This window comes from Ranitomeya variabilis, chromosome 6 (genome assembly GCF_051348905.1).
Source record: "Ranitomeya variabilis isolate aRanVar5 chromosome 6, aRanVar5.hap1, whole genome shotgun sequence".
Lineage (NCBI taxonomy): Eukaryota > Metazoa > Chordata > Amphibia > Anura > Dendrobatidae > Ranitomeya > Ranitomeya variabilis.
Window position 1 is genome coordinate 217,577,412 of NC_135237.1, and position 20,613 is coordinate 217,598,024.

The window sequence follows — 20,613 nt, forward strand, 5'->3', positions numbered from 1 at the left end:
CGGCCGGTGCGGGGTCCCTGGAAGCGCCACAGTGTGTCCGAGGAGGATTCCACGGCAGTGAGCGGGGCAGGAGGAGCGGTGTCCGGAGGATTCCATTTCCAGAGGGCCAGCGCTGGAAGGTAAGTATTCCCCCCCCGAAGGTCCATCGGTTCCTTTCCTGGGCTCTAACGTTTCTGGTTCCGGTGGTGCTGGGGGGCCGGGGGCTCGGCCAGTGGTGATCCTGGGACGTCCTCTCGGGCGCTCCTGCGGCCTCATTGGAGGGTGCAGTGATGACACAATGGGGGGGGGGGGCTAGAGGCCGTTCCGGAAGCCAGACGGCTTTTTTCCCCTGTGTGCCGCCAGGTCACGGGGGCTCGGCCCGCAGGCGGTGGCCGTGGGTGGGGGGCATGTCTGGTCTGGAGGGGGGGGGGGGCGACGCCTGGCCAAGAGACCTGCTGACCCAAATATCCGGGGGATGAGGGGGCATAAAAAGGCCTGGATGCTGCTGCATTTTGCTTCTGATCCATTAGCAACATGGATTCATCGGAAGGTCCCATAGAGCAGCAGGAGGAACAGCTGCTGCAAGTCTGCTGCAAGCTTCAGAGCAGCATGCTTCTAAAAGACCCTGTGTAGACCGACTTAAGACCCGGGTAACGTGTATTAACTGGGAAAGTGGTCTATCCAGCCGCAGAAGTTCCTCCAGGTTGGAGGAATCAACAGCGTCAGCGGAGAAAAATTTCCTCCATGTTCCAGTACCTACTACTGCTGCTTGGGTAAGAGATCTTCTTGAAAGTATGTCCAGTGATGCAGTCTTTTTTCCTTTGTTTTTTCTATCTGCTAGGTGAAGAAGTGTTTTGGTAAATCGAGACACAGGGAGATTGCCCTCTGCGGATGCCCCTGCCAGACGCCTACCCTAAAAAATTGTCAGCCTCGTGTTTGACAGATGGTAGCAGAAGAGACCTCCTACTTCACCACAAACCTGAGGGAGATTATAAGATCTGAGGTAAAGGAGTCCTTAAAGACCCTATCCCAGGAGCCTTCAAAGAGAAAGGGGTCAGGGGGTAGAGCAAGTTTTTCAGACTCAGATTCTTCAGCCATCCTTAACCCCTTAGTGACTGAGCCAAATTTTTGAAATCTGACCAGTGTCACTTTATGTGGTAATAACTCTGGAACGCTTCAACAAATCCCAGTGATTTTGAGACTGTTTTTTCGTGACACATTATACTTTATGATAATGGTAAATTTAGGTCAATATGTTTTGTGTTTATTTATAAAAAATATCAGAAATTTTAGAAAAATGTAAAAAAATTAGAAATTTTCAAACTTTTAATGATTATCCCTTTAATCCAGATAGTCGTACCATAGCAAAACATTAATGAATAGCATTTCCCTCATGTCTGCTTTACATCAGAACCATTTGTAAAATGTTCTTTTATTTTGTTAGCATTTTAGGAGGTTTAAAAACGTAGCAGTAATTTTTCATTTTCTCAAGGAAATTTTCAAAATTTATTTTTTTAGGAACTTATCCATGTTTGAAGTGCCTTTAGGGGTCCCATATATTTGGAAACCCCGAAAAGTTATACCATTTTAAAAACAGCACCCCCTGACATATTGAAAACTGCGGTCAGGTAGTTTATTATTTATTTATTAAATTCTTTATTTAAGTTTTCAATAAACATAAGGAAAACATGTTATAACAAACATAAGCTCTCGTGTCAGAAATACAGATGGTTCGTTGTTGTATAATAAGTTCATAAGACAATCAAGAAAGACTGTATCATCAATATATACTCGTTAGATAATAATAACAGTTGAGCATACAAAACAGAAAAAACAAACATTCCAGGACCATAGAAACTAGCCCTAGGTATCAATATGAACTATACAAGATATTTGTAAGGCTAGGAGGTGTGACAGGAAGGACTAAAATATCACAAGTAAAGTTGTTATCAGATTGAAGAGGAGGAATGGAGGCAGTGCGCAAAAAATTGTTGCAAACGTGGAGGCGGGTCGGTCATCGCGTCTTGACGCTAAGATTCGAGCTAAGGAGTATAGAAGGAACTATTGGTAGGGAATTTGAAGGGACAATCTTCAATTTAGATTTCTTATCCTAGAACTAGGAGTGGGGGATGAAAAAGAAACCCAAGGCAGCCAAGAGGCATTGAACTTCTCGTGGGTACGTGTCTCCCAACTGGATAATTCCTCTAAGCGATAAAGGTCTTGAACTTTAAGGGTCCATTCATTGAACGATGGAGGGGTTGTTTTTCTCCAGTGCATTGAAATCAAATGTTTTGCAGCTGCTAATAGGATGGGTAGTAAGCCGTGTTTCTTTGGGTTAAAGGAGGAGGAAGGAAGGGAAAGCAAAACATCTTGAGGAGCTAGGTCTCGATCCATTAGGCCCATACTATGGAGAGATTTGTTTATGTCTGTCCAGAACTGCTTTAGCTCCAAACAGAACCAGAAAATATGAGCCAAGGAACCCACGGATCGAGAGCATCTCCAACACAGCGGGGAATCCACCAGTCCCAAATGAAACAGCTTTTCTGGGGTTCGGTACCACCTAGATAGGATTTTAAATGAATTCTCTTGTAGTAGGATACACCTAGAGAACCCGTGAGAGTTGGCAAGTACCTGTTGGGTTTCCCGGGAGGACAATGTCACCCCCAACTCCGTTTCCCAAGAGGAGAGATATAAAGGCTTAAATTGAGTTGGGCTTTTGACGAGGTTCGCGTAAAGTTTAGAAACCAGTTTGGGGATTGGGGATTTCAACTTCACTAGTAAATCGAGCCAAAGCCATTCTGATGAATGACTTACCTTGGCTCTAAAATTCGTCAATATGCGACATATGTGATATTTTTGGAGGAAATTAGTAGGTTGTTTTGTGGCTTTGATTGGCCAATTATCTTTGCAAGGTACTTGATTTGATAGGAATTGAGAAATTGGGGCGTCTGGAAGTGATGCCCAGAGTCCATATGTGTCCTCATATGTAGGGTCTACCAACCATGGAATTATCCCAATCGGAATACTGTCAAGAAAGTGACAGTACGGGAGCCGATTTGGTATGAGGGAGCGTCTTATAAATAAAGTATTATTTAGGATCTCATCAAGTTTTTTATGTGGGCAATTAAAAGACGACCAGAGATAGAGATTAACCTCTTCGCCCAACAGGGCAAGTTCTAATTTTGTGTTGAGGTTTTCTGGATTAGGTTTTAGCAAGTTTATCCATCTAGCGAGATGTATAGCTTTATAATAAGTTTTGATATCTGGAAGGCCCAGACCGCCCCTACCTCTTGGAAGAGAGAGAATTTTAAAAGGGAGTCTGGCTTTTTTGTATTTCCATATGAAATGAGAAATCAGTTGGTTGGCTGAATGGAAGAATGAATTGGGAAGGGGTATAGGAACCATGTTCATGGTATAAAAGATTTTTGGGAATATGTAGGATTTAATGACATTTATTCTTCCCATCCAAGATAAGTAGGGTAGATCAAAATTTTTTAGATCTGCTTGAAGCCGTGCCAGTAGGGGAGTGTAATTGCATTTGTAAAGGGAGGTGGGGTTAGCTGTTAGATAAATTCCAAGATATTTTAGTTTTTCTGAGGGCCAATTAAAAGGGGTGCTTTCTTTTAATTCTAGAATATCTGAGGTCCTTGCCGAGATGTTTAATGCTTCAGATTTGTTTGCGTTTATTTTGAAGTTAGAAATCTCGCCAAAGTCATCAAACAGGGACATTAATTTCGGAAAAGATGTTTTGGGGTTGGAGGTCAAAATTAAAAGATCGTCGGCAAAAGCAGCTACTTTGACCTCTAATTTACCCATCCTAAGTCCTTTGATCTCGTTATCTTGTCTAATCTTTTCCATCAGGGTCTCCATAACCATGATAAATAGGGAGGGTGAGAGAGGACAGCCCTGCCTGGTGCCGTTTGTTATGTTAAAAGGTTCAGAAAAAATACCATTCACCCCGACTTTAGCAGATGGGTCCACGTAAAGGGACATAACAGCGTCTATAAAAGCTGTTGGGAAGGCAAATTTTTTTAGCGTGCAGACCATGTATCTCCAACTGATTCTGTCAAATGCTTTTTCAGCATCAGTTGACAGAATAGTCAGTGGAGTCTTAGTTTTCGTTGCATACGAAATAGCGTGAAGAATTTTAGTGGAATTGTCTTTGCCCTCACGGCCTTTCACGAAACCCACCTGGTCAGGGCAAATAACTCTGCTCAAAACACCACTCATCCTTGAAGCCAACACTTTAGCCCACAATTTCATGTCCGAATTGAGTAATGAAATAGGGCGGTAATTACTACACAGGCTGTCATCTTTTCCCTCCTTCGGTATGATGGTAATGTAAGCCTCTAATGCTTGGCGAGGTGGAAGCTTCCCTTCTAAAAAGGAATTAAAAAGATCTACTAGGTGGGGGAGAAGGATATCAGAAAACTTTTTGTAATAGCCCACCGGGAAACCGTCAGGGCCAGGTGCTTTCCCATTCGGGATCGTTTTTAAGATATCACTTAGTTCTTTAAGTGTGACTTTGGTCGTGAGAGCTTTGCAGTCTTCAGGGGAAATTGTTGGGAGGGAAAGAGGAGCCAAAAAGGCTTGAATTTTAGCCGTGGCCGACGAGTAGTTATGCATGTCATCAGAAAGGGGCAAATTATATAGGGATTCATAGTATTGCCGGAAGGTCTCGGCAATCCCTTTTGAGTCCACTACTCTCTTGTTTGCCGTCGTAAGGATGCTAGTTATGAATTTTTTCTCTTTTTGCTTCTTTAACATTTGTGTGGTGAGTTTCCCACTTTTATTGCCATGTAAATAAAAGCGGTGTTTGCAATACATAAATAATTTAGCCGAATTTACATTTAGCAAGTCTTTAAGTTTGTTACGAAGGAGACTAAGTTCTTGGTATGATTCAGATGATTTAGTGCTTTTATGTGCGCGTTCTGAAATAGTTATTTGGTGAAGGAGAGATTGGATTTCTTTTTCTCTTTGTTTTTTAGTATATGAACTAAGTGAAATGAGTTCTCCTCTAAGGACAGCTTTATGTGTTTCCCATATAATGGGAGTAAGTTGTCCCATATTTATGTTCTCAGTAAAGAATTGAGAAATGATAGTTTTGAGCTTATTTACATGTTTTGGGTTATCAAGCAACGACTCATTAAGTCTCCAAGTCATAGCAGGTCTGGGTAATGTTGTGATGAGGATTTCAATAAAGACAGGAGCATGATCTGATAAAGTGATTGCACCAATTTTAGAGGACTTTATTAAGTGTAAGGCCCGAGATTGTATTAGAAAAAAGTCAATGCGATGATAAGAGTTGTGTGGGGGAGAGAAGAAGGTATAATCTTTCGTGGTAGGGTTAAAGCTGCGCCATGGATCTATTAGTTGTAACGAGTTTAATTTATTTAAGAGTTTTTGTCTCGATTTTTGAGTTAGAGAGGAGGAGCCGCTGGAAGTGTCTAAAGTGGGTTGTAATGTCATATTTAGGTCTCCACCTATAATCAGTAAACCCTCCTTGAAAAGCTGTAGAGTATCCAATGATTTGAGGATCCACTGTGTCTGATTTATGTTTGGGGCGTATAAATTAGCTAAGGTTATTCTCGTATTTGCTAGAAGTCCTTTTATAAAAATGAATCTGCCTTCCGAATCAGTCAGACTATCTTCAAGTGTAAACGGCAGACCTTTTTTAAACGCTATACTAACCCCCTTAGAAGCGGAGGAAGAACAGCTATTGTACCATGTTGGGAATGAGGAGAAAGACATATTTGGAGTTCTCCCCAATTTAAAATGAGTTTCTTGAAAAAAAACTATTTGTGTTGCTTGTTTTTTAAGTAATGTGAGGATCTGACTGCGTTTTGCGGGAGAATTCAAACCTTTCACATTGAAAGACGCTACTGTGACCGCACCCACATCTACTCGATTAGCCGCCATCCATTCCTTCCTCAAAGTCCCCTGTCACACCATGGAACCTGAAAAAATAACAAAACAGGGTGATTAACCAACTATATACAAAATAGAATTCGCTTATCGCAGGGGGGGGGTACATGAGCCCAAACATAAGCGAAGGAAGGTCCAAGTGGTGACCTCTTATCATTAAGTTATCTTAAAGACAAAAAACACGTGAACTTAGCAATAAAGCTATTTTCGAGATATTGGTAAAAACACTAGTATTAAGATAAAGAAACATAAAACATCTAATAATGTAGAAGAATTCTCCGAGACCGGAGAGAAAGAACAAAGACTCCAACATCACCATTCATTACAATAAGAAAAGAAAAGCATTGGTATTCAGGGGCAAACTGTAAAACATGCCCTACTTAAAAAGAACCAGACCAGCATTCTTGACCCATTTCAGGTTGGAAGTACTTTAGAAGCGGTCTTCTTCGGCTTAGGAGAAGCATTTTTTTTTTTAACCAACCATTCTTGTGGTTTGGTCAGTTTAGGGAAGTTCCATCCTGTATCAGCTGGCATCCAAGAAGGGATGTCAATCGGCGATATGTCGAGAGTCGACCAGGCCTCTCCCAGATCTTCCGGGGAGCGTATTGTAATTTGGCGGTTGCCCACCGTAATGGCTAGTCCGAAGGGGTAAAGCCACCTGTATATCAGACCACGTGACCTCAGTTCCGCTAGGAGTGGTTTAAGCACTCTCCGTTTAGCCAGAGTAGATGGGGCGAGATCTTGGAAAAGTTGCAATTGAGCACCTTCATAAGAGGTATTGTCCTTTTCTCTTGCGCCTGATAGAATTGCTGCGGTGTCAACGAAGCTCAGGAGGCCGCAGATGATGTCTCTTGGTGGCTCTCCCTGTTTAGGTTTGGGTTTAAGGGCACGATGAATTCGCTCAATGACAATGGAGTCCGCCCTTTCCTTCCCCAGGAGGTCAGAGAAGATTTCTCTGGCGACCTTGTCCAGTGACTCGCGGGCAAAGGATTCAGGGACACCTCTCAACCTGATGTTTTTCCTTCTGCTGCGATTTTCCTGGTCTTCCGCAGCAAGAAGGGCAGTATTAAGATGGTGCTGTTGTTGTAGGAGTTGGTCACGTAAGGATAAAATAGCATCAGTCGCTTCCATGTTGGCCGACTCTAAAGTTTCTACTCTCTGGCCCATATGCTTTAAGTCTGCACGCAAACCAGAAATTTCTTCTAAGAGTGGCTGCATAGTTTGTGCAAGTAACTTTTTCATGAAGGCTCTAGAGATTGGGGCTGAGTCTTCCAAGGTGGTTTCACAGTCCGAGCCCTCTCCGCTAGAATCTGAATCTTCCAAGGTGTCTGGAGAGATGTGTCTTTTAACTGATTTTTTTGAGGGAGTCTGAGGCATTTCTGTTCCTTTTTTAAGATATTTTTCTAAATTTCCATGTGTTTTACGAGCTTGGTTATCAGCAAGAGTTTTAGCTGAAAGTTTATCACGCTCTTTATTTGTTCTACCCATAATAAATTTTCTGAAAGCGTGATATGCAATGGTCACCACTTGAACATTTGAATGAAAGTTATTAAATCATTGTTGAGTGTAAAGCGATTTTCTACTGTTTGAGCATAAATTTGTGCTTTGTAGCTAACCGGCTTTTCCCGGGGATATAGAGCAAAATAAACAGCAAAATGAACAGCAATTTGTTGGAGCAGCAATTCCTCCAAATCACCAGAAGATGTCAGTAGAGTACTGCATAAATCCCACTAGTTCACTGTTTGTAGATATGAGTAGATTGCAGGAGAGATATAACAAGATTTATGTTTTATAGGTGAAAAAACAATTTGCTCGTTAGTCGGTCCTAGGCACAGCACCGTCTACTGAAGAGAATTAGCACTGTCTCAATTATATACACTGTTGTGCCAAAGAGATCCAGAATTGTCAGCAGCTTAAAAGTTAAATATAATTGCGGTGCCTTACTATTTGCTCCCGTTGTCTCCGGGCATGGGGGAGCAAAGGGAAGTAGTTAACAAGTCTTCAGGGCAAGCAAACCAGTAGGAGATAGACCATTAAATCTCCCTGTCAATGAGTGCAGAGTCTCCTTACCGCATCCGAGACGGGTCCAAGATGGCGTCGGTGCTAAATATTCCCGCGCTTCCCCAGGGGCACCTATGTCGGTAACCCACCGCCAGAACAGAGGGGTCGCACATCAGAGGGGCAATCGGATCCCACAACTCACTGGCTGCACCGCACCGCCCCCCCCGGACCCCCGCGTCCAGAGGCCAGAAATGAGAGCCAAGAGGGTGTAAGACCGGACTCCGCAGGTCCTCCTTCCCAGTCCGCAGCAGCAGGTATGTATAAGCGCTGAGCCGGAGTGAGGGGATGGGAGCGGCGCCCAGCAGCAGCGCCTCCGTGAAGCAGCCCCCTCCGGTACAGGGCTAATTCCAAGGCGGCGCCGCGTCACACCACCACCTGTACCTCTTCCCCGGAGCTCAGCAGGTCCACGGTGTTCTCGCCAGCCAAGGGGTGCGTCGGGGCCGCAGGGCACACGCCTCCTTCAGTCCTACCTTCTCCCGGCGCCGCAGGACAGACCCTGTGTCTCCTCAGGACGCTCTAGGCGTTTCAGACAGCCAGGGCTCCAGGTGTAGAGGGAGGCGAGGGGAGATCTGCTGCAGGGAAAGGACCAGCCAGCGTTCCACACTGGGCTCAGCACCCAGCCCGCCCTCGGCGGGGGGGGGGGGATCCTCCAGCAGGTTTCAAGCCCACGTGTAGGCCTCGGGGCCGAAGTTCTAAATAAGGCCGCTGTGTGGAATAAAATAAGATGAAGGAGACTCCCGGGCTAATTAGGAGACGGATAAAGTCCTTAAAGTCAATGGGTGGCCTAATAAAGGACGTAGATTCGGCTGGATAAGGAAGGCCAGCAGAGGAGCTTAATGGAAGCACGTCCTGCTCCCTCAGATGCCAGCCACGCCCCCCGGTCAGGTAGTTTATTAACCCCTCAGTTGCTTTTCAGGAATTAATGCAAAGTGACATGACAGAAATGAAAATGTGCATTGTTATCACCTAAATGCATCTAACTTCTGAACAGGTTACAACAGCCGGCATCCTCTTGGGCCCGAATTTGGTCATAAATTGCCATGGCAAACATCAGGACCACAAAATCAACATCTGAGGGCGCTATCCTTCCTCCGCAACCTGGCCAACCAGAAAGAGATGAAGCTCCACACCCTAGATGTTAGAAGATGTCTCTTACAGTACTTGTCAATTACTGATTCCTGGAAAAAGGACAATGCCTTATTTTTCTCCTTCCAAGGCACTAGGAAGGGCGTTAGGGTGTCAAAAAGCACATTGGCTAGATGGATTGGGGAAGCAATTTAGCTGGCATACACGTCTAGTAGCAGGCTGGCACCTAAAAAGCTGAGTGCGCATTCCACTCGATCCATTGCAACCTCGTGGGTGGAGAGGTCGGAAGTCTCCATTGACCAAATATGTAAGGCCTGCCACTTGGTCTTCTCTGAGCACGTTTTTAAATCATTATAGGTTAAACTTGGGTGCTTTCTCAGACCTTTCCTTTGGTGTAAGGGTGCTGCAGGCTTTAGTCCCTCCCTAAGTAGATATTACTCTGTAATTCTCTCGGTGGTGCTGTCATGAGCGATCGAATATAGTCTTAGTTACTTACCGATAACAGTATTTTTCAGAGCCCGTGACAGCACCCTTAGATTCCCTCCTTCTTTTCTTTTGGGTGTGCACTTATTCCTCTTATAAGGTTCACATGTAAGAAATATTTAGTTAAGTGTTGTACATAATTTTTGCCATTAACCATGGAGGTCCTCTCAAGTTCTGTAATCCAACTGATGGTGGGGAGAGGTGCCGCCCTTTTGTATCTGTAGGTTTCCTGTTCCTGAAGGGCGGATCCCCTCTCGGTGATGCTTCATGGGCTCCGAAAAATTCCGTTATCGGTGAGTAACTAAGACTTTTTAGGGATTGTATGGCTTTTCTGTCCTCCAGATAGACATTGTGTGATACTTTATGGTGTCTATAAATACATAGAGGGTGCACTCCTATCACAATAACATATGACAATAACAGTACAGGGTGCAAAACCTAGTCTGTATAAACCATGAACTGAAGAAAAAGACAAGACTAATAATGATATGCACATCCACCATTTGTAAGAAAATAGAAAAAACTTTTATTACACCTCAAGTAGCACAATGATAAAACCATTTAAAAACATACACTCATAACCAGTAAATCAGCACCCCTCCAGGCAATAAAGGCCATAGAAATGAAACAAATACATAGTTGAACTGGCTATACATACAAACATATGTCAATACTAGATCATGGTCCATAAACCTGGTGAATTAGACTCATGTATGTTTAGCAATTGTATACCAACAACAGCCCATATTGCATCAAAATTGTGTTAGTCACAGATAAGAAATATCATCTCAATACACAACTGAATAATAATTGTCAATGGTGCACCTGAACCATTGTATGTGCATAGTATAAAACACATACTGTATAATACCATATAATAAATCCCAACATGTAGATTCATTACCCCCTATAATGCCATGGGGGGTCAATTCCCACCGTTGTAGGATCCCATATAAGGGAACAATATATGTACACCAAACATGAGGGAGAAAGTGCCACGATAACAGTTGTATCACAAGTCTGGGAAATGAAGCCCAAATATACAACCTGGCAGGAAATCACCTAGCATGACGCATAAGAATTTAAAGAGGCTGTATTTGCCTATGAGCTGTCAATAGCGGTGGCCATAATGCCAGTTCTGAAGAAGATAGTCAGAGCCAGATCAGCCCGGGATAAAAGGCAAGAGGAGGGTTGAGGCTGGAGCCCAGGTTGTAAGAAGAAGTTAAGATAGTCACAAGGTCTCTCACATAGACTGCCTATGCTTGAAACTATGGGCCGATCAGGGGGCTTTTTTTCGTCTTTATGAATTTTTGGTAGCATGTAAAATGTGGCAATGATGGGATGTTCCACCCACATGTATTTTTCCTCACTGGAGGTAATAATCCCAAGTTCGTTGGCTTTTCACAAAAGTGTATGTAGTTTGGGCAAAAATACTTGTGTGTGATCTGATGGTAGTTTGTTATAAAACCGGGAGTTACTTAGCTGTCTATTTGCCTCTTCTAAATACATGTGGGTTGGCCACAAGACAACATCGCCCCCCTTGTCGGCTTCCTTAATTATGAATGCAGTGGTGTTTTTCAAATCCAAAATAGCCCGACTCTCTGCAAAGTAAAGATTGAATGAAGTGCCCACCTGGGGGGACATGGCGATAATGTCCCGTTTTACAAGTTCAAAAAAGATCTTTATTGCTGGTACCAATGAGAAAGAAGGCGCTTTCAAGGATTTATTTCTGTATGGAAACTTCCTTCTATTTGTGGCAAATTGATTTTCTTCCAACAGGTGCTGAAAGACCTGGCGTTCATCCGAGGGAATGGTCTGTATTATGTCAGGCTTCTATACATCACTTGAAAGGTGAGATTTCTGCAAAAAAAGTAAAAAAATTTAATTAGGGTAAATTTATTCACCTTATGTGTGGGCACAAATGTCAAACCCCTCCGAAGGATCGACAATTCAGCTTGAGAGAAGGAATAGTCAGAAAGGTTGATTACTTGTAGAGTGGCAGATCGTACCTCCACGTCCCATGTGCTGGGACCAGGGGTTTCCTCTCCACTCATTTCCTGAGAAATCTATCCATAGGGGTGCCCTGGAAGTATAATATAACCCGAGTAGTCACCACGGATGCAAGCCCTACGGGTTGGGGAGCTCATATGGGTGAGGTTATAGTCCAGGGCTTATGGGAACGTTATGAAGTAGAGGGTCTACTAACCTGAGGGAATTAACAGCAGTAGAGCGAGCAGTCAAAAAACTTTTTGTATATCTGCAGGGTCATCACGTGCGAGTTCTCTCTGACAATCAGGTCACAGTGGCTTATATCAACCACGGGTGGGAGTCATTCCAAATCTCTGATGGAAGTGACAGAACGCCTGTTCCAACTTGCAGAACAACATTTTCTGTCTTTAACAGCTCTGCATATAAGAGGGAACGACAATGCCACAGCAGACTTTTTAAGCCACAACCTTCTGAAACAAGGGAACGGTCTCTAAAAACTGCCACTTTCAACATGATTGTGCGAAAGTGGGGTCAGCTGCACGTGGATCTCTGGTCGGCCCATAGTTTCAAGCATAGGCAGTCTATGTGAGAGAGCTTGTGACTATCTTGACTTCTTCTTACAACCTGGGCTCCAGCCTCACCCCTCCTCTTGCCTTTTATCCCGGGCTGATCTGGCTCTGACGATCTTCTTCAGAACTGGCATTATGGCTACCACTATTGACAGCTCATAGGCAAATACAGCCTCTTTAAATTCTTATGCGTCATGCTAGGTGATTTCCTGCCAGGTTGTATATTTGGGCTTCATTTCCCAGACTTGTGATACAACTGTTGTCGTGGCACTTTCTCCCTCATGTTTGGTGTACATATATTGTTCCCTTATATGGGATCCTACAACGGTGGGAATTGACCCCCATGGCATTCTAGGGGGGAATGAATCTACATGTTCGGATTCGTTATATGGTATTATATGTGTTTCATACTATGCCACATACAATGGTTCAGGTGCACCATTGACCATTATTATTCAGTTGTGTACTGAGATGATTTTTCTCATCTGTGACTATAACACAATTTTGATGCAATATGGGCTGTCGTTGGTATACAATTGCATACATGTGTCTAATTCACCAGGTTTATGGACCATGATCTAGTATTGACATATGTGTGTATGTATAGCCAGTTCAACTATGTATTTGTTTCATTTCTATGGCCTATATAGCCTGGAGGGGTGTTGGTTTACTGGTTATGTGTGTATGTTTTTAAATGGTTTTATCATTGTGTTACTTGAGGTGTAATAAAGGTTTTTTTCTATTTTCTTACAAATGGTGGATGTGCATACCATTATTAGTCTTGTCTTTTTCTCTTTTTCTTCAGTTCATACTTCATGGTGTCTGTCCAAAATGTCAATTTAACTTTTTTTTTTTATGGATCAGTTTACTTGGTGATCCAGAGTTTAGTTGTACGCAGGTTGTGGGATTCAGTTTGTCCTCATTTTCTTTTTTTGATGTGTCTTTCGCTCTGTCATCCTTTTAAGGATGATTGTCTGAGGAATGAAAGGGTTAAATCTTAACTGCCGAATGGAGCGTCATGGACGAATGGAGCTAGAAAGTTGGAGTACGCATGTAGTTTATGGTCAACGCCTTTCAAAGTATCATAGGACTTCTTCAGGACAAACCACCAATTTGTTGTTTATCCTGAAGGAGTGTTATGTTACTTTGAAACGCATTGACAATCAATTACAAGATTTCTCCCGCACATCACCCCTACTCTGGAACCCTCTACCACAACACATCAGACTCTCGCCTACCATGGAAACCTTCAAAAAGAACCGAAAGACCTACCTCTTCCGACAAGCCTACAACCTGCATTAACCACCGGTCGACTAACCCACTGCACGACCAGCTCTACCCTCGCCTACTGTATCTTCACCCATCCCTTGTAAATTGTGAGCTCTCGCGGGCAGGTCCTCTCTCCTCCTGTACCATTGTGACTTGTGTTGTTTAAGATTACTGTACTTGTTTTTATTATGTATACCCCTCCTCACATGTAAAGCACTATGGAATAAATGTTGTTATAATAATAAATAATGATAATTACATTCGTACTCCAAGTTTCAGGCTCCATTTCTCCATGACTTTCCATTCGTCCTTGCAGGTTTAACACCTTCCTTTCCTCAAGCACTTATTTTCCTTCCTACTGGTTCATTTTAATGATGACATAGAGAGAAAAATCTGAGTTGATAAGCATTTTCAAGTCTTTGACAATGGTACTCTATTGGACACCTGGCTTTGAGTGACTACATGAACACTGTTCACACCTCCACCAGACTGATCCTAGATCACCAGACTTATCCTAGATCACCAGACTTATCCTAGATCACCAGACTTCTAAAGTAATCACACCCACCACCTATCCCTTTATAACAAAAACCTTAATATGATTACCTTGGGTTATCTTTAGGAGGCATTGCTCTTTCCACCACATGCACAAACACCCTGTTGTAACATTTCTTAATTGTCTCAGTAGTTTGTTTGACGAAGGGGCCATTGTGCTGTAAAAGCTTGTAAATATAATTTTTCTGGTTGGGTAATAAACATATCACACCTAGAATGCTTTTGTCTTTTTGGCAAAAAATTATTTACTTGCATTTTCTGAGTAACTAAAGGTACCTTCACACTGAGCAACTTTACAACGAGAACGACAACGATCCGTGACGTTGCAGCGTCCTGGATAGCGATCTCGTTGTGTTTGACACGCAGCAGCGATCTGGATCCCGCTGTGATATCGCTGGTCCGAGCTAGAAGTCCAGAACTTTATTTGGTCGTCAGGTCGGCGTGTATCGTCGTGTTTGACAGCAAAAGCAATGATGTCAGCAATGTTTTACATGGAGCTAACGACCTGTGAGAACGATAAGTGAGTCACCGTTACGTCACAGGATCGCTCCTGCATCGTTCTGGAGCTGCTGTGTTTGACATCTTTACAGCGACCTAAACAGCGACGCTGCAGCGATCGGCTCGTTGTCTATATCGCTGCAGCGTCGCTAAGTGTGACGGTACCTTAACTGAATTTAATAATTTACAGTTCTGATTTTGATTCTGATTGTTGTGTGTTTATCCTCCTCCCTGCCTACTGCTTTTTTAGATCTCAAAAGTATATGCACAGTACATAGAATTAACTTTCTTCACACTTGCTTATTGCTCTCTCTCTCTGTTGTTGGCTCCAGAAATCCATATATGTGTGTTATAATTGTGAACCTTTCTTTTTTCTTTAAAGAATACTACAATTGAATTCCAGCCTGGGGATTCCTTTGGCATAGTTTGCCCAAATCCTACTGGTGAAGTGACAGATCTCATTAAAAAGCTTGGTTTGTCTGATGAGAAAGATTTCCAACTCTGCCTGACTGTTAGATCTGGTACTAAGCGAAGAGGTATGGCAAACTTTTTTTTTTTAATTAAGTCTTGCAATAGTTGTCTTCTTGGTTCACTGAAATACACTGTTCAAAAAAACTAAGTGACAACTTATCAATCACATTATAACCCAAAGTCTATTAAACTTCAGGTATATCAATCGGTCCAGTCAGGAAGCATAAGCCAGAGTTGCCGACCATCTAACATTTCTTGGATAGACCATAAAAATAGGACACTTTTTGTCTGTAAAACAAAAAAAATATAATGCCTCCATAATTTTTTGGGAAACTAATGCAGCTTTTTCACATTTTTTTTATTACTATAATTATCAATTCACAATAAATGAAGCTCATGTCTTCATATCAGAATTGTGGGCTGTAGACCTATATCACTTATCTTTGTAATGCATTATGGTTTTCCTATGTGGCTGTGATTTTTTTGATAAGATGTCCAGAAAACTAACAAATCAAGTTGGCAACCCTGGAATCAGTTTTACCAGATTTGGTGCAAACTAAGGTGATGAGGTGCACTGGAGAGGCAACAGCAATACAAATCCTAAAAAAGGAATGGATTTGCTGGTTGTGGACACGGTTACTCTCTCCTAAAGTCTTCTCTAGATTTGCATGTTATTATTATTATCTTTGTAACTGCTACACTGCAACCTACAAAACAATGGGAAAAAAATGCATATGTTGATATACCGAATTTTTCGGACTATAAGACACACTGGACCATAAGATGCACCTAGATTTTAGAAAATAGGGATCTGCTGCTGAAACGGTTATAGGAGTAATATAGCCCAATTCTGTACTAATATCTGCCATCCTGGGGCCTTTCCTGGTATAAATGCTCCCCATCCCGGTGTGTGTATATAATTATTCAAAAATACATAAATATATATATACAGTGGGGCAAAAAAGTATTTAGTCAGTCAGCAATAGTGCAAGTTCTACCACTTAAAAAGATGAGAAGCGTCTGTAATTTACATCATAGGTAGACCTCAACTATGGGAGACAAACTGAGAAAAAAAAATCCAGAAAATCACATTGTCTGTTTTTTTATCATTTTATTTGCATTTTATGGTGGAAAATAAGTATTTGGTCAGAAACAAACAATCAAGATTTCTGGCTCTCACAGACCTGTAACTTCTTCTTTAAGAGTTTCCTCTTTCCTCCACTCATTACCTGTAGTAATGGCACCTGTTTAAACTTGTTATCAGTATAAAAAGACACCTGTGCACACCCTCAAACAGTCTGACTCCAAACTCCACTATGGTGAAGACCAAAGAGCTGTCAAAGGACACCAGAAACAAAATTGTAGCCCTGCACCAGGCTGGGAAGACTGAATCTGCAATAGCCAACCAGCTTGGAGTTTAGAAATCAACAGTGGGAGCAATAATTAGAAAATGGAAGACATACAAGACCACTGATAATCTCCCTCGATCTGGGGCTCCACGCAAAATCCCACCCCGTGGGGTCAGAATGATCACAAGAACGGTGAGCAAAAATCCCAGAACCACGCGGGGGGACCTAGTGAATGAACTGCAGAGAGCTGGGACCAATGTAACAAGGCCTACCATACCATAAGTAACACACTACGCCACCATGGACTCAGATCCTGCAGTGCCAGACGTGTCCCACTGCTTAAGCCAGTACATGTCCGGGCCCGTCTGAAGTTTGCTAGAGAGCATTTGGATGATCCAGAGGAGTTTTGGGAGAATGTCCTATGGTCTGATGAAACCAAACTGGAACTGTTTGGTAGAAACACAACTTGTCGTGTTTGGAGGAAAAAGAATACTGAGTTGCATCCATCAAACACCATACCTACTGTAAAGCATGGTGGTGGAAACATCATGCTTTGGGGCTGTTTCTCTGCAAAGGGGCCAGGACGACTGATCCGGGTACATGAAAGAATGAATGGGGCCATGTTTCGTGAGATTTTGAGTGCAAACCTCCTTCCATCAGCAAGGGCATTGAAGATGAAACGTGGCTGGGTCTTTTAACATAACAATGATCCAAAGCACACCGCCAGGGCAACGAAGGAGTGGCTTCGTAAGAAGCATTTCAAGGTCCTGGAGTGGCCTAGCCAGTCTCCAGATCTCAACCCTTTAGAAAACCTTTGGAGGGAGTTGAAAGTCCGTGTTGCCAAGCGAAAAGCCAAAAACATCACTGCTCTAGAGGAGATCTGCATGGAGGAATGGGCCAACATACCAACAACAGTGTGTGGCAACCTTGTGAAGAATTACAGAAAACGTTTGACCTCTGTCATTGCCAACAAAGGATAGATTACAAAGTATTGAGATTAAATTTTGTTTCTGACCAAATACTTATTTTCAACCATAAAATGCAAATAAAATGATAAAAAAACAGACAATGTGATTTTCTGGATTTTTTTTTCTCAGTTTGTCTCCCATAGTTGAGGTCTACCTATGATGTAAATTACAGACGCCTCTCATCTTTTTAAGTGGTGGAACTTGCACTATTGCTGACTGACTAAATACTTTTTTGCCCCACTGTGTATATATATATATATATATATATATATATATTGTTACATTGGTCCCAGCTCTCTGCAGTTCATTCACTATGTCTCCCCGCGTGGTTCTGGGATTTTTGCTCACCGTTCTTGTGATCATTCTGACCCCACGGGGTGGGATTTTGCGTGGAGCCCCAGATCGAGGGAGATTATCAGTGGTCTTGAATGTCTTCCATTTTCTAATTATTGCTCCCACTGTTGATTTCTTCACTCCAAGCTGGTTGGCTATTGCAGATTCAGTCTTCCCAGCCTGGTGCTGAGCTACAATTTTGTTTCTGGTGTCCTTTGACAGCTCTTTGGTCTTCACCATAGTGGAGTTTGGAGTCAGACTGTTTGAGGGTGTGCACAGGTGTCTTTTTATACTGATAACAAGTTTAAACAGGTGCCATTACTACAGGTAATGAGTGGAGGAAAGAGGAGACTCTTAAAGAAGAAGTTACAGGTCTGTGAGAGCCAGAAATCTTGATTGTTTGTTTCTGACCAAATACTTATTTTCCACCATAATATGCAAATAAAATGATAAAAAAACAGACAATGTGATTTTCTGGATTTTTTTTTCACAGTTTGTCTCCCATAGTTGAGGTCTACCTATGATGTAAATTACAGACGCCTCTCATCTTTTTAAGTGGTGGAACTTGCACTATTGCTGACTGACTAAATACTTTTTTGCCCCACTGTATATATACATACATATACAGTATATATATATATATATATATATATATATATATATATATATATATATATATATATATATATGCATATAGATGTGTGTGTGTGTATATAGTACAGACCAAAAGTTTGGACACCCCTTCTCATTTAAAGATTTTTCTGTATTTTCTTGACTATGAAAATTGTACATTTACACTGAAGGCATCAAAACTAAGAATTAACACGTGGAATTATTTACTTAACAATACAGTTTAAAACAACTGAAATTATGTCTTATATTCTAGGTTCTTCAAAGTAGCCACCTTTTGCGTTGATGACTGCTTTGCACACTCTTGGCATTCTCTTGATGAGCTTCAAGAGGTAGTCACCGGAAATGGTTTTCACTTCACAGGTGTGCCCTGTCAGGTTTAATAAGTGGGATTTATTGCCTTATAATGGTATTGGGACCATCCGTTGTGTTGTGCAGAAGTCTGGTGGATACACAGCTGGTAGTCCTACTGAATAGACTGTTAGAATTTGTATTATGGCAAGAAAAAAGCAGCTGAGTAAAGAAAAATGAGTGGCCATCATTACTTTAAGAAATAAATGTCAATCAGTCTGAAAAATTGGCAAAACTTTGAAATTGTCCCCAAGTGCAGTGGCAAAAACCATTAAGCGCTACAAAGAAACTGGCTCACATGAGGACCGCCCCAGGAAAGGAAGACCAAGAGTCACCTCTGCTTCTGAGGATAAGTTTATGCAAGTCACCAGCCTCAGAAATCGCAGGTTAACAGCAGTTCAGATTAGAGACCAGGTCAATGCCACACAGAGTTCTAGCAGCAGACACATATCTACAACAACTGTTAAGAGGAGACTTTGTGCAGCAGGCCTTCATGGTAAAATAGCTGCTAGGAAACCACTGCTAAGGAGAGGCAACAAGCAGAAGAGACATGTTTGGGCTAAAGAACACAAGGAATGGACATTAGACCAGTGGAAATCTGTGCTTTGGTATGATGAGTCCAAATTTGAGATCTTTGGTTCCAACCACCGTGTCTTTAAGTGACGCAGAAAAGGTGAACGGATGGACTCTACATGCCTGTTCCCACCGTGAAGCATGGAGGAGGGGGTGCTTTTCTGGTGACACTGTTGGGGATTTATTCAAAATTGAAGGCATACTGAACCAGCATGGCTACCACAGCATCTTGCAGCGGCATGCTATTCCATCCGGTTTGCGTTTAGTTGGACCATCATTTATTTTTTCAACAGGACATTGACCCCAAACACACCTCCAGGCTATTTGACCAAGAAGGAGAGTGATGGGATGCTACGCCAGATGACCTGGCCTCCACGGTCACCAGACCTGAACCCAATCAAGATGGTTTGGGGTGAGCTGGACCGCAGAGTGAAGGCAAAAGGGCCAACAAGTGCTAAGCATCTCTGGGAACTCCTTCAAGATTGTTGGAAGACCATTCCCGGTGACTACCTCTTGAAGCTCATCAAGAGAATGCTAAGAGTGTGCAAAGCAGTCATCAAAGCAAAAGGTGGCTACCGTATTTTTTCGACTATAAGACGCACTTTTTTTCCTCCAAATTTGGGAGGAAAGTGTGGGTGCGTCTTAGTACGGATATAACATGTGGGGAGGGGGGCAGCAGCGAGTGGGATTGCACTGTTATCCCACTTCAGGATGTCCCCGCTGCCGGAATCAGCTGCTGGGGAAAGCACATGGCCCCGCTGATTAAGTGCAGTGAATATTTATTAGCTGCTCCCCGCCCACCGATCAGCTGAGCGGTGAGCCGGGAGCAGCAAATGAATGCTGCACTTAAGCAGGGACACACAGTTTCCCCAGCACTGATTCTGGGGAGAATCTGTGTGTCCGGGGGAGGAGGCAGCAGCAGCAGGGGCCAGGAGATCGCTGTCTACCTGCCTGTGCTGGACGCTGAGCTGTCTGGTGCACAGGGAGGACCTGTGTGATGTCAGAAGTGGGCGGGCTGGAGCATCACATGGCAGCTCAGAGCCCTCCCTCTTCTGACATCATCACAGGTCCTTCAGACTCCCACCTAGAATCTGCAGCTTCCTCTTATGTCCTGCGCTGTGGAAAGGCAACAACAACAGGGAGGGCTCTGTGTGTGTGCAGCCATGGGATGCTCCAGCTTTTACCTCACAACAGCGTGGCTGGCATCCACAATTAAGAGGTCAGTCTTTACAAAACACAATAAAGCACTCTGCCACTCCTTTGGTCAACTATAACTCCCAGCATGTCATAGGATCTGCAGGACATGCTGGGAGTTATAGTTCTCCCATGGGATTTTAAAGCAGCAATCCAGTGTTATTTTGCAGTGCTGGAGTGGTGCTTTCACTATAAGCCCTGTGCACCCATTCTTAGCGCTCATTTCCACACGCGAGGCACACGTCCGTATCTCACATGTGGAAACCAAGCTGTGGCGTCGGCACTCCAGAGCGGAGCGTGCGGCCGCATAGGAACACATGGAGCTGCACA

The 20,613-nt window shown here is 43.0% G+C and overlaps 1 protein-coding gene across 6 annotated transcripts in view; it reads left to right on the forward strand.

Moving 5' to 3' along the window:
- The window catches only part of MTRR (5-methyltetrahydrofolate-homocysteine methyltransferase reductase), a 1,305,783-nt gene that overhangs the window by 334,460 nt on the left and 950,710 nt on the right, over nt 1-20,613 (forward strand). For all 6 annotated transcript variants that reach the window (XM_077269440.1, XM_077269443.1, XM_077269446.1 and 3 more), the window contains one exon: nt 14,797-14,950. In XM_077269440.1, the coding sequence (XP_077125555.1) occupies nt 14,797-14,950 (154 nt within the window). The remainder of the gene's footprint in view (nt 1-14,796; nt 14,951-20,613) is intronic.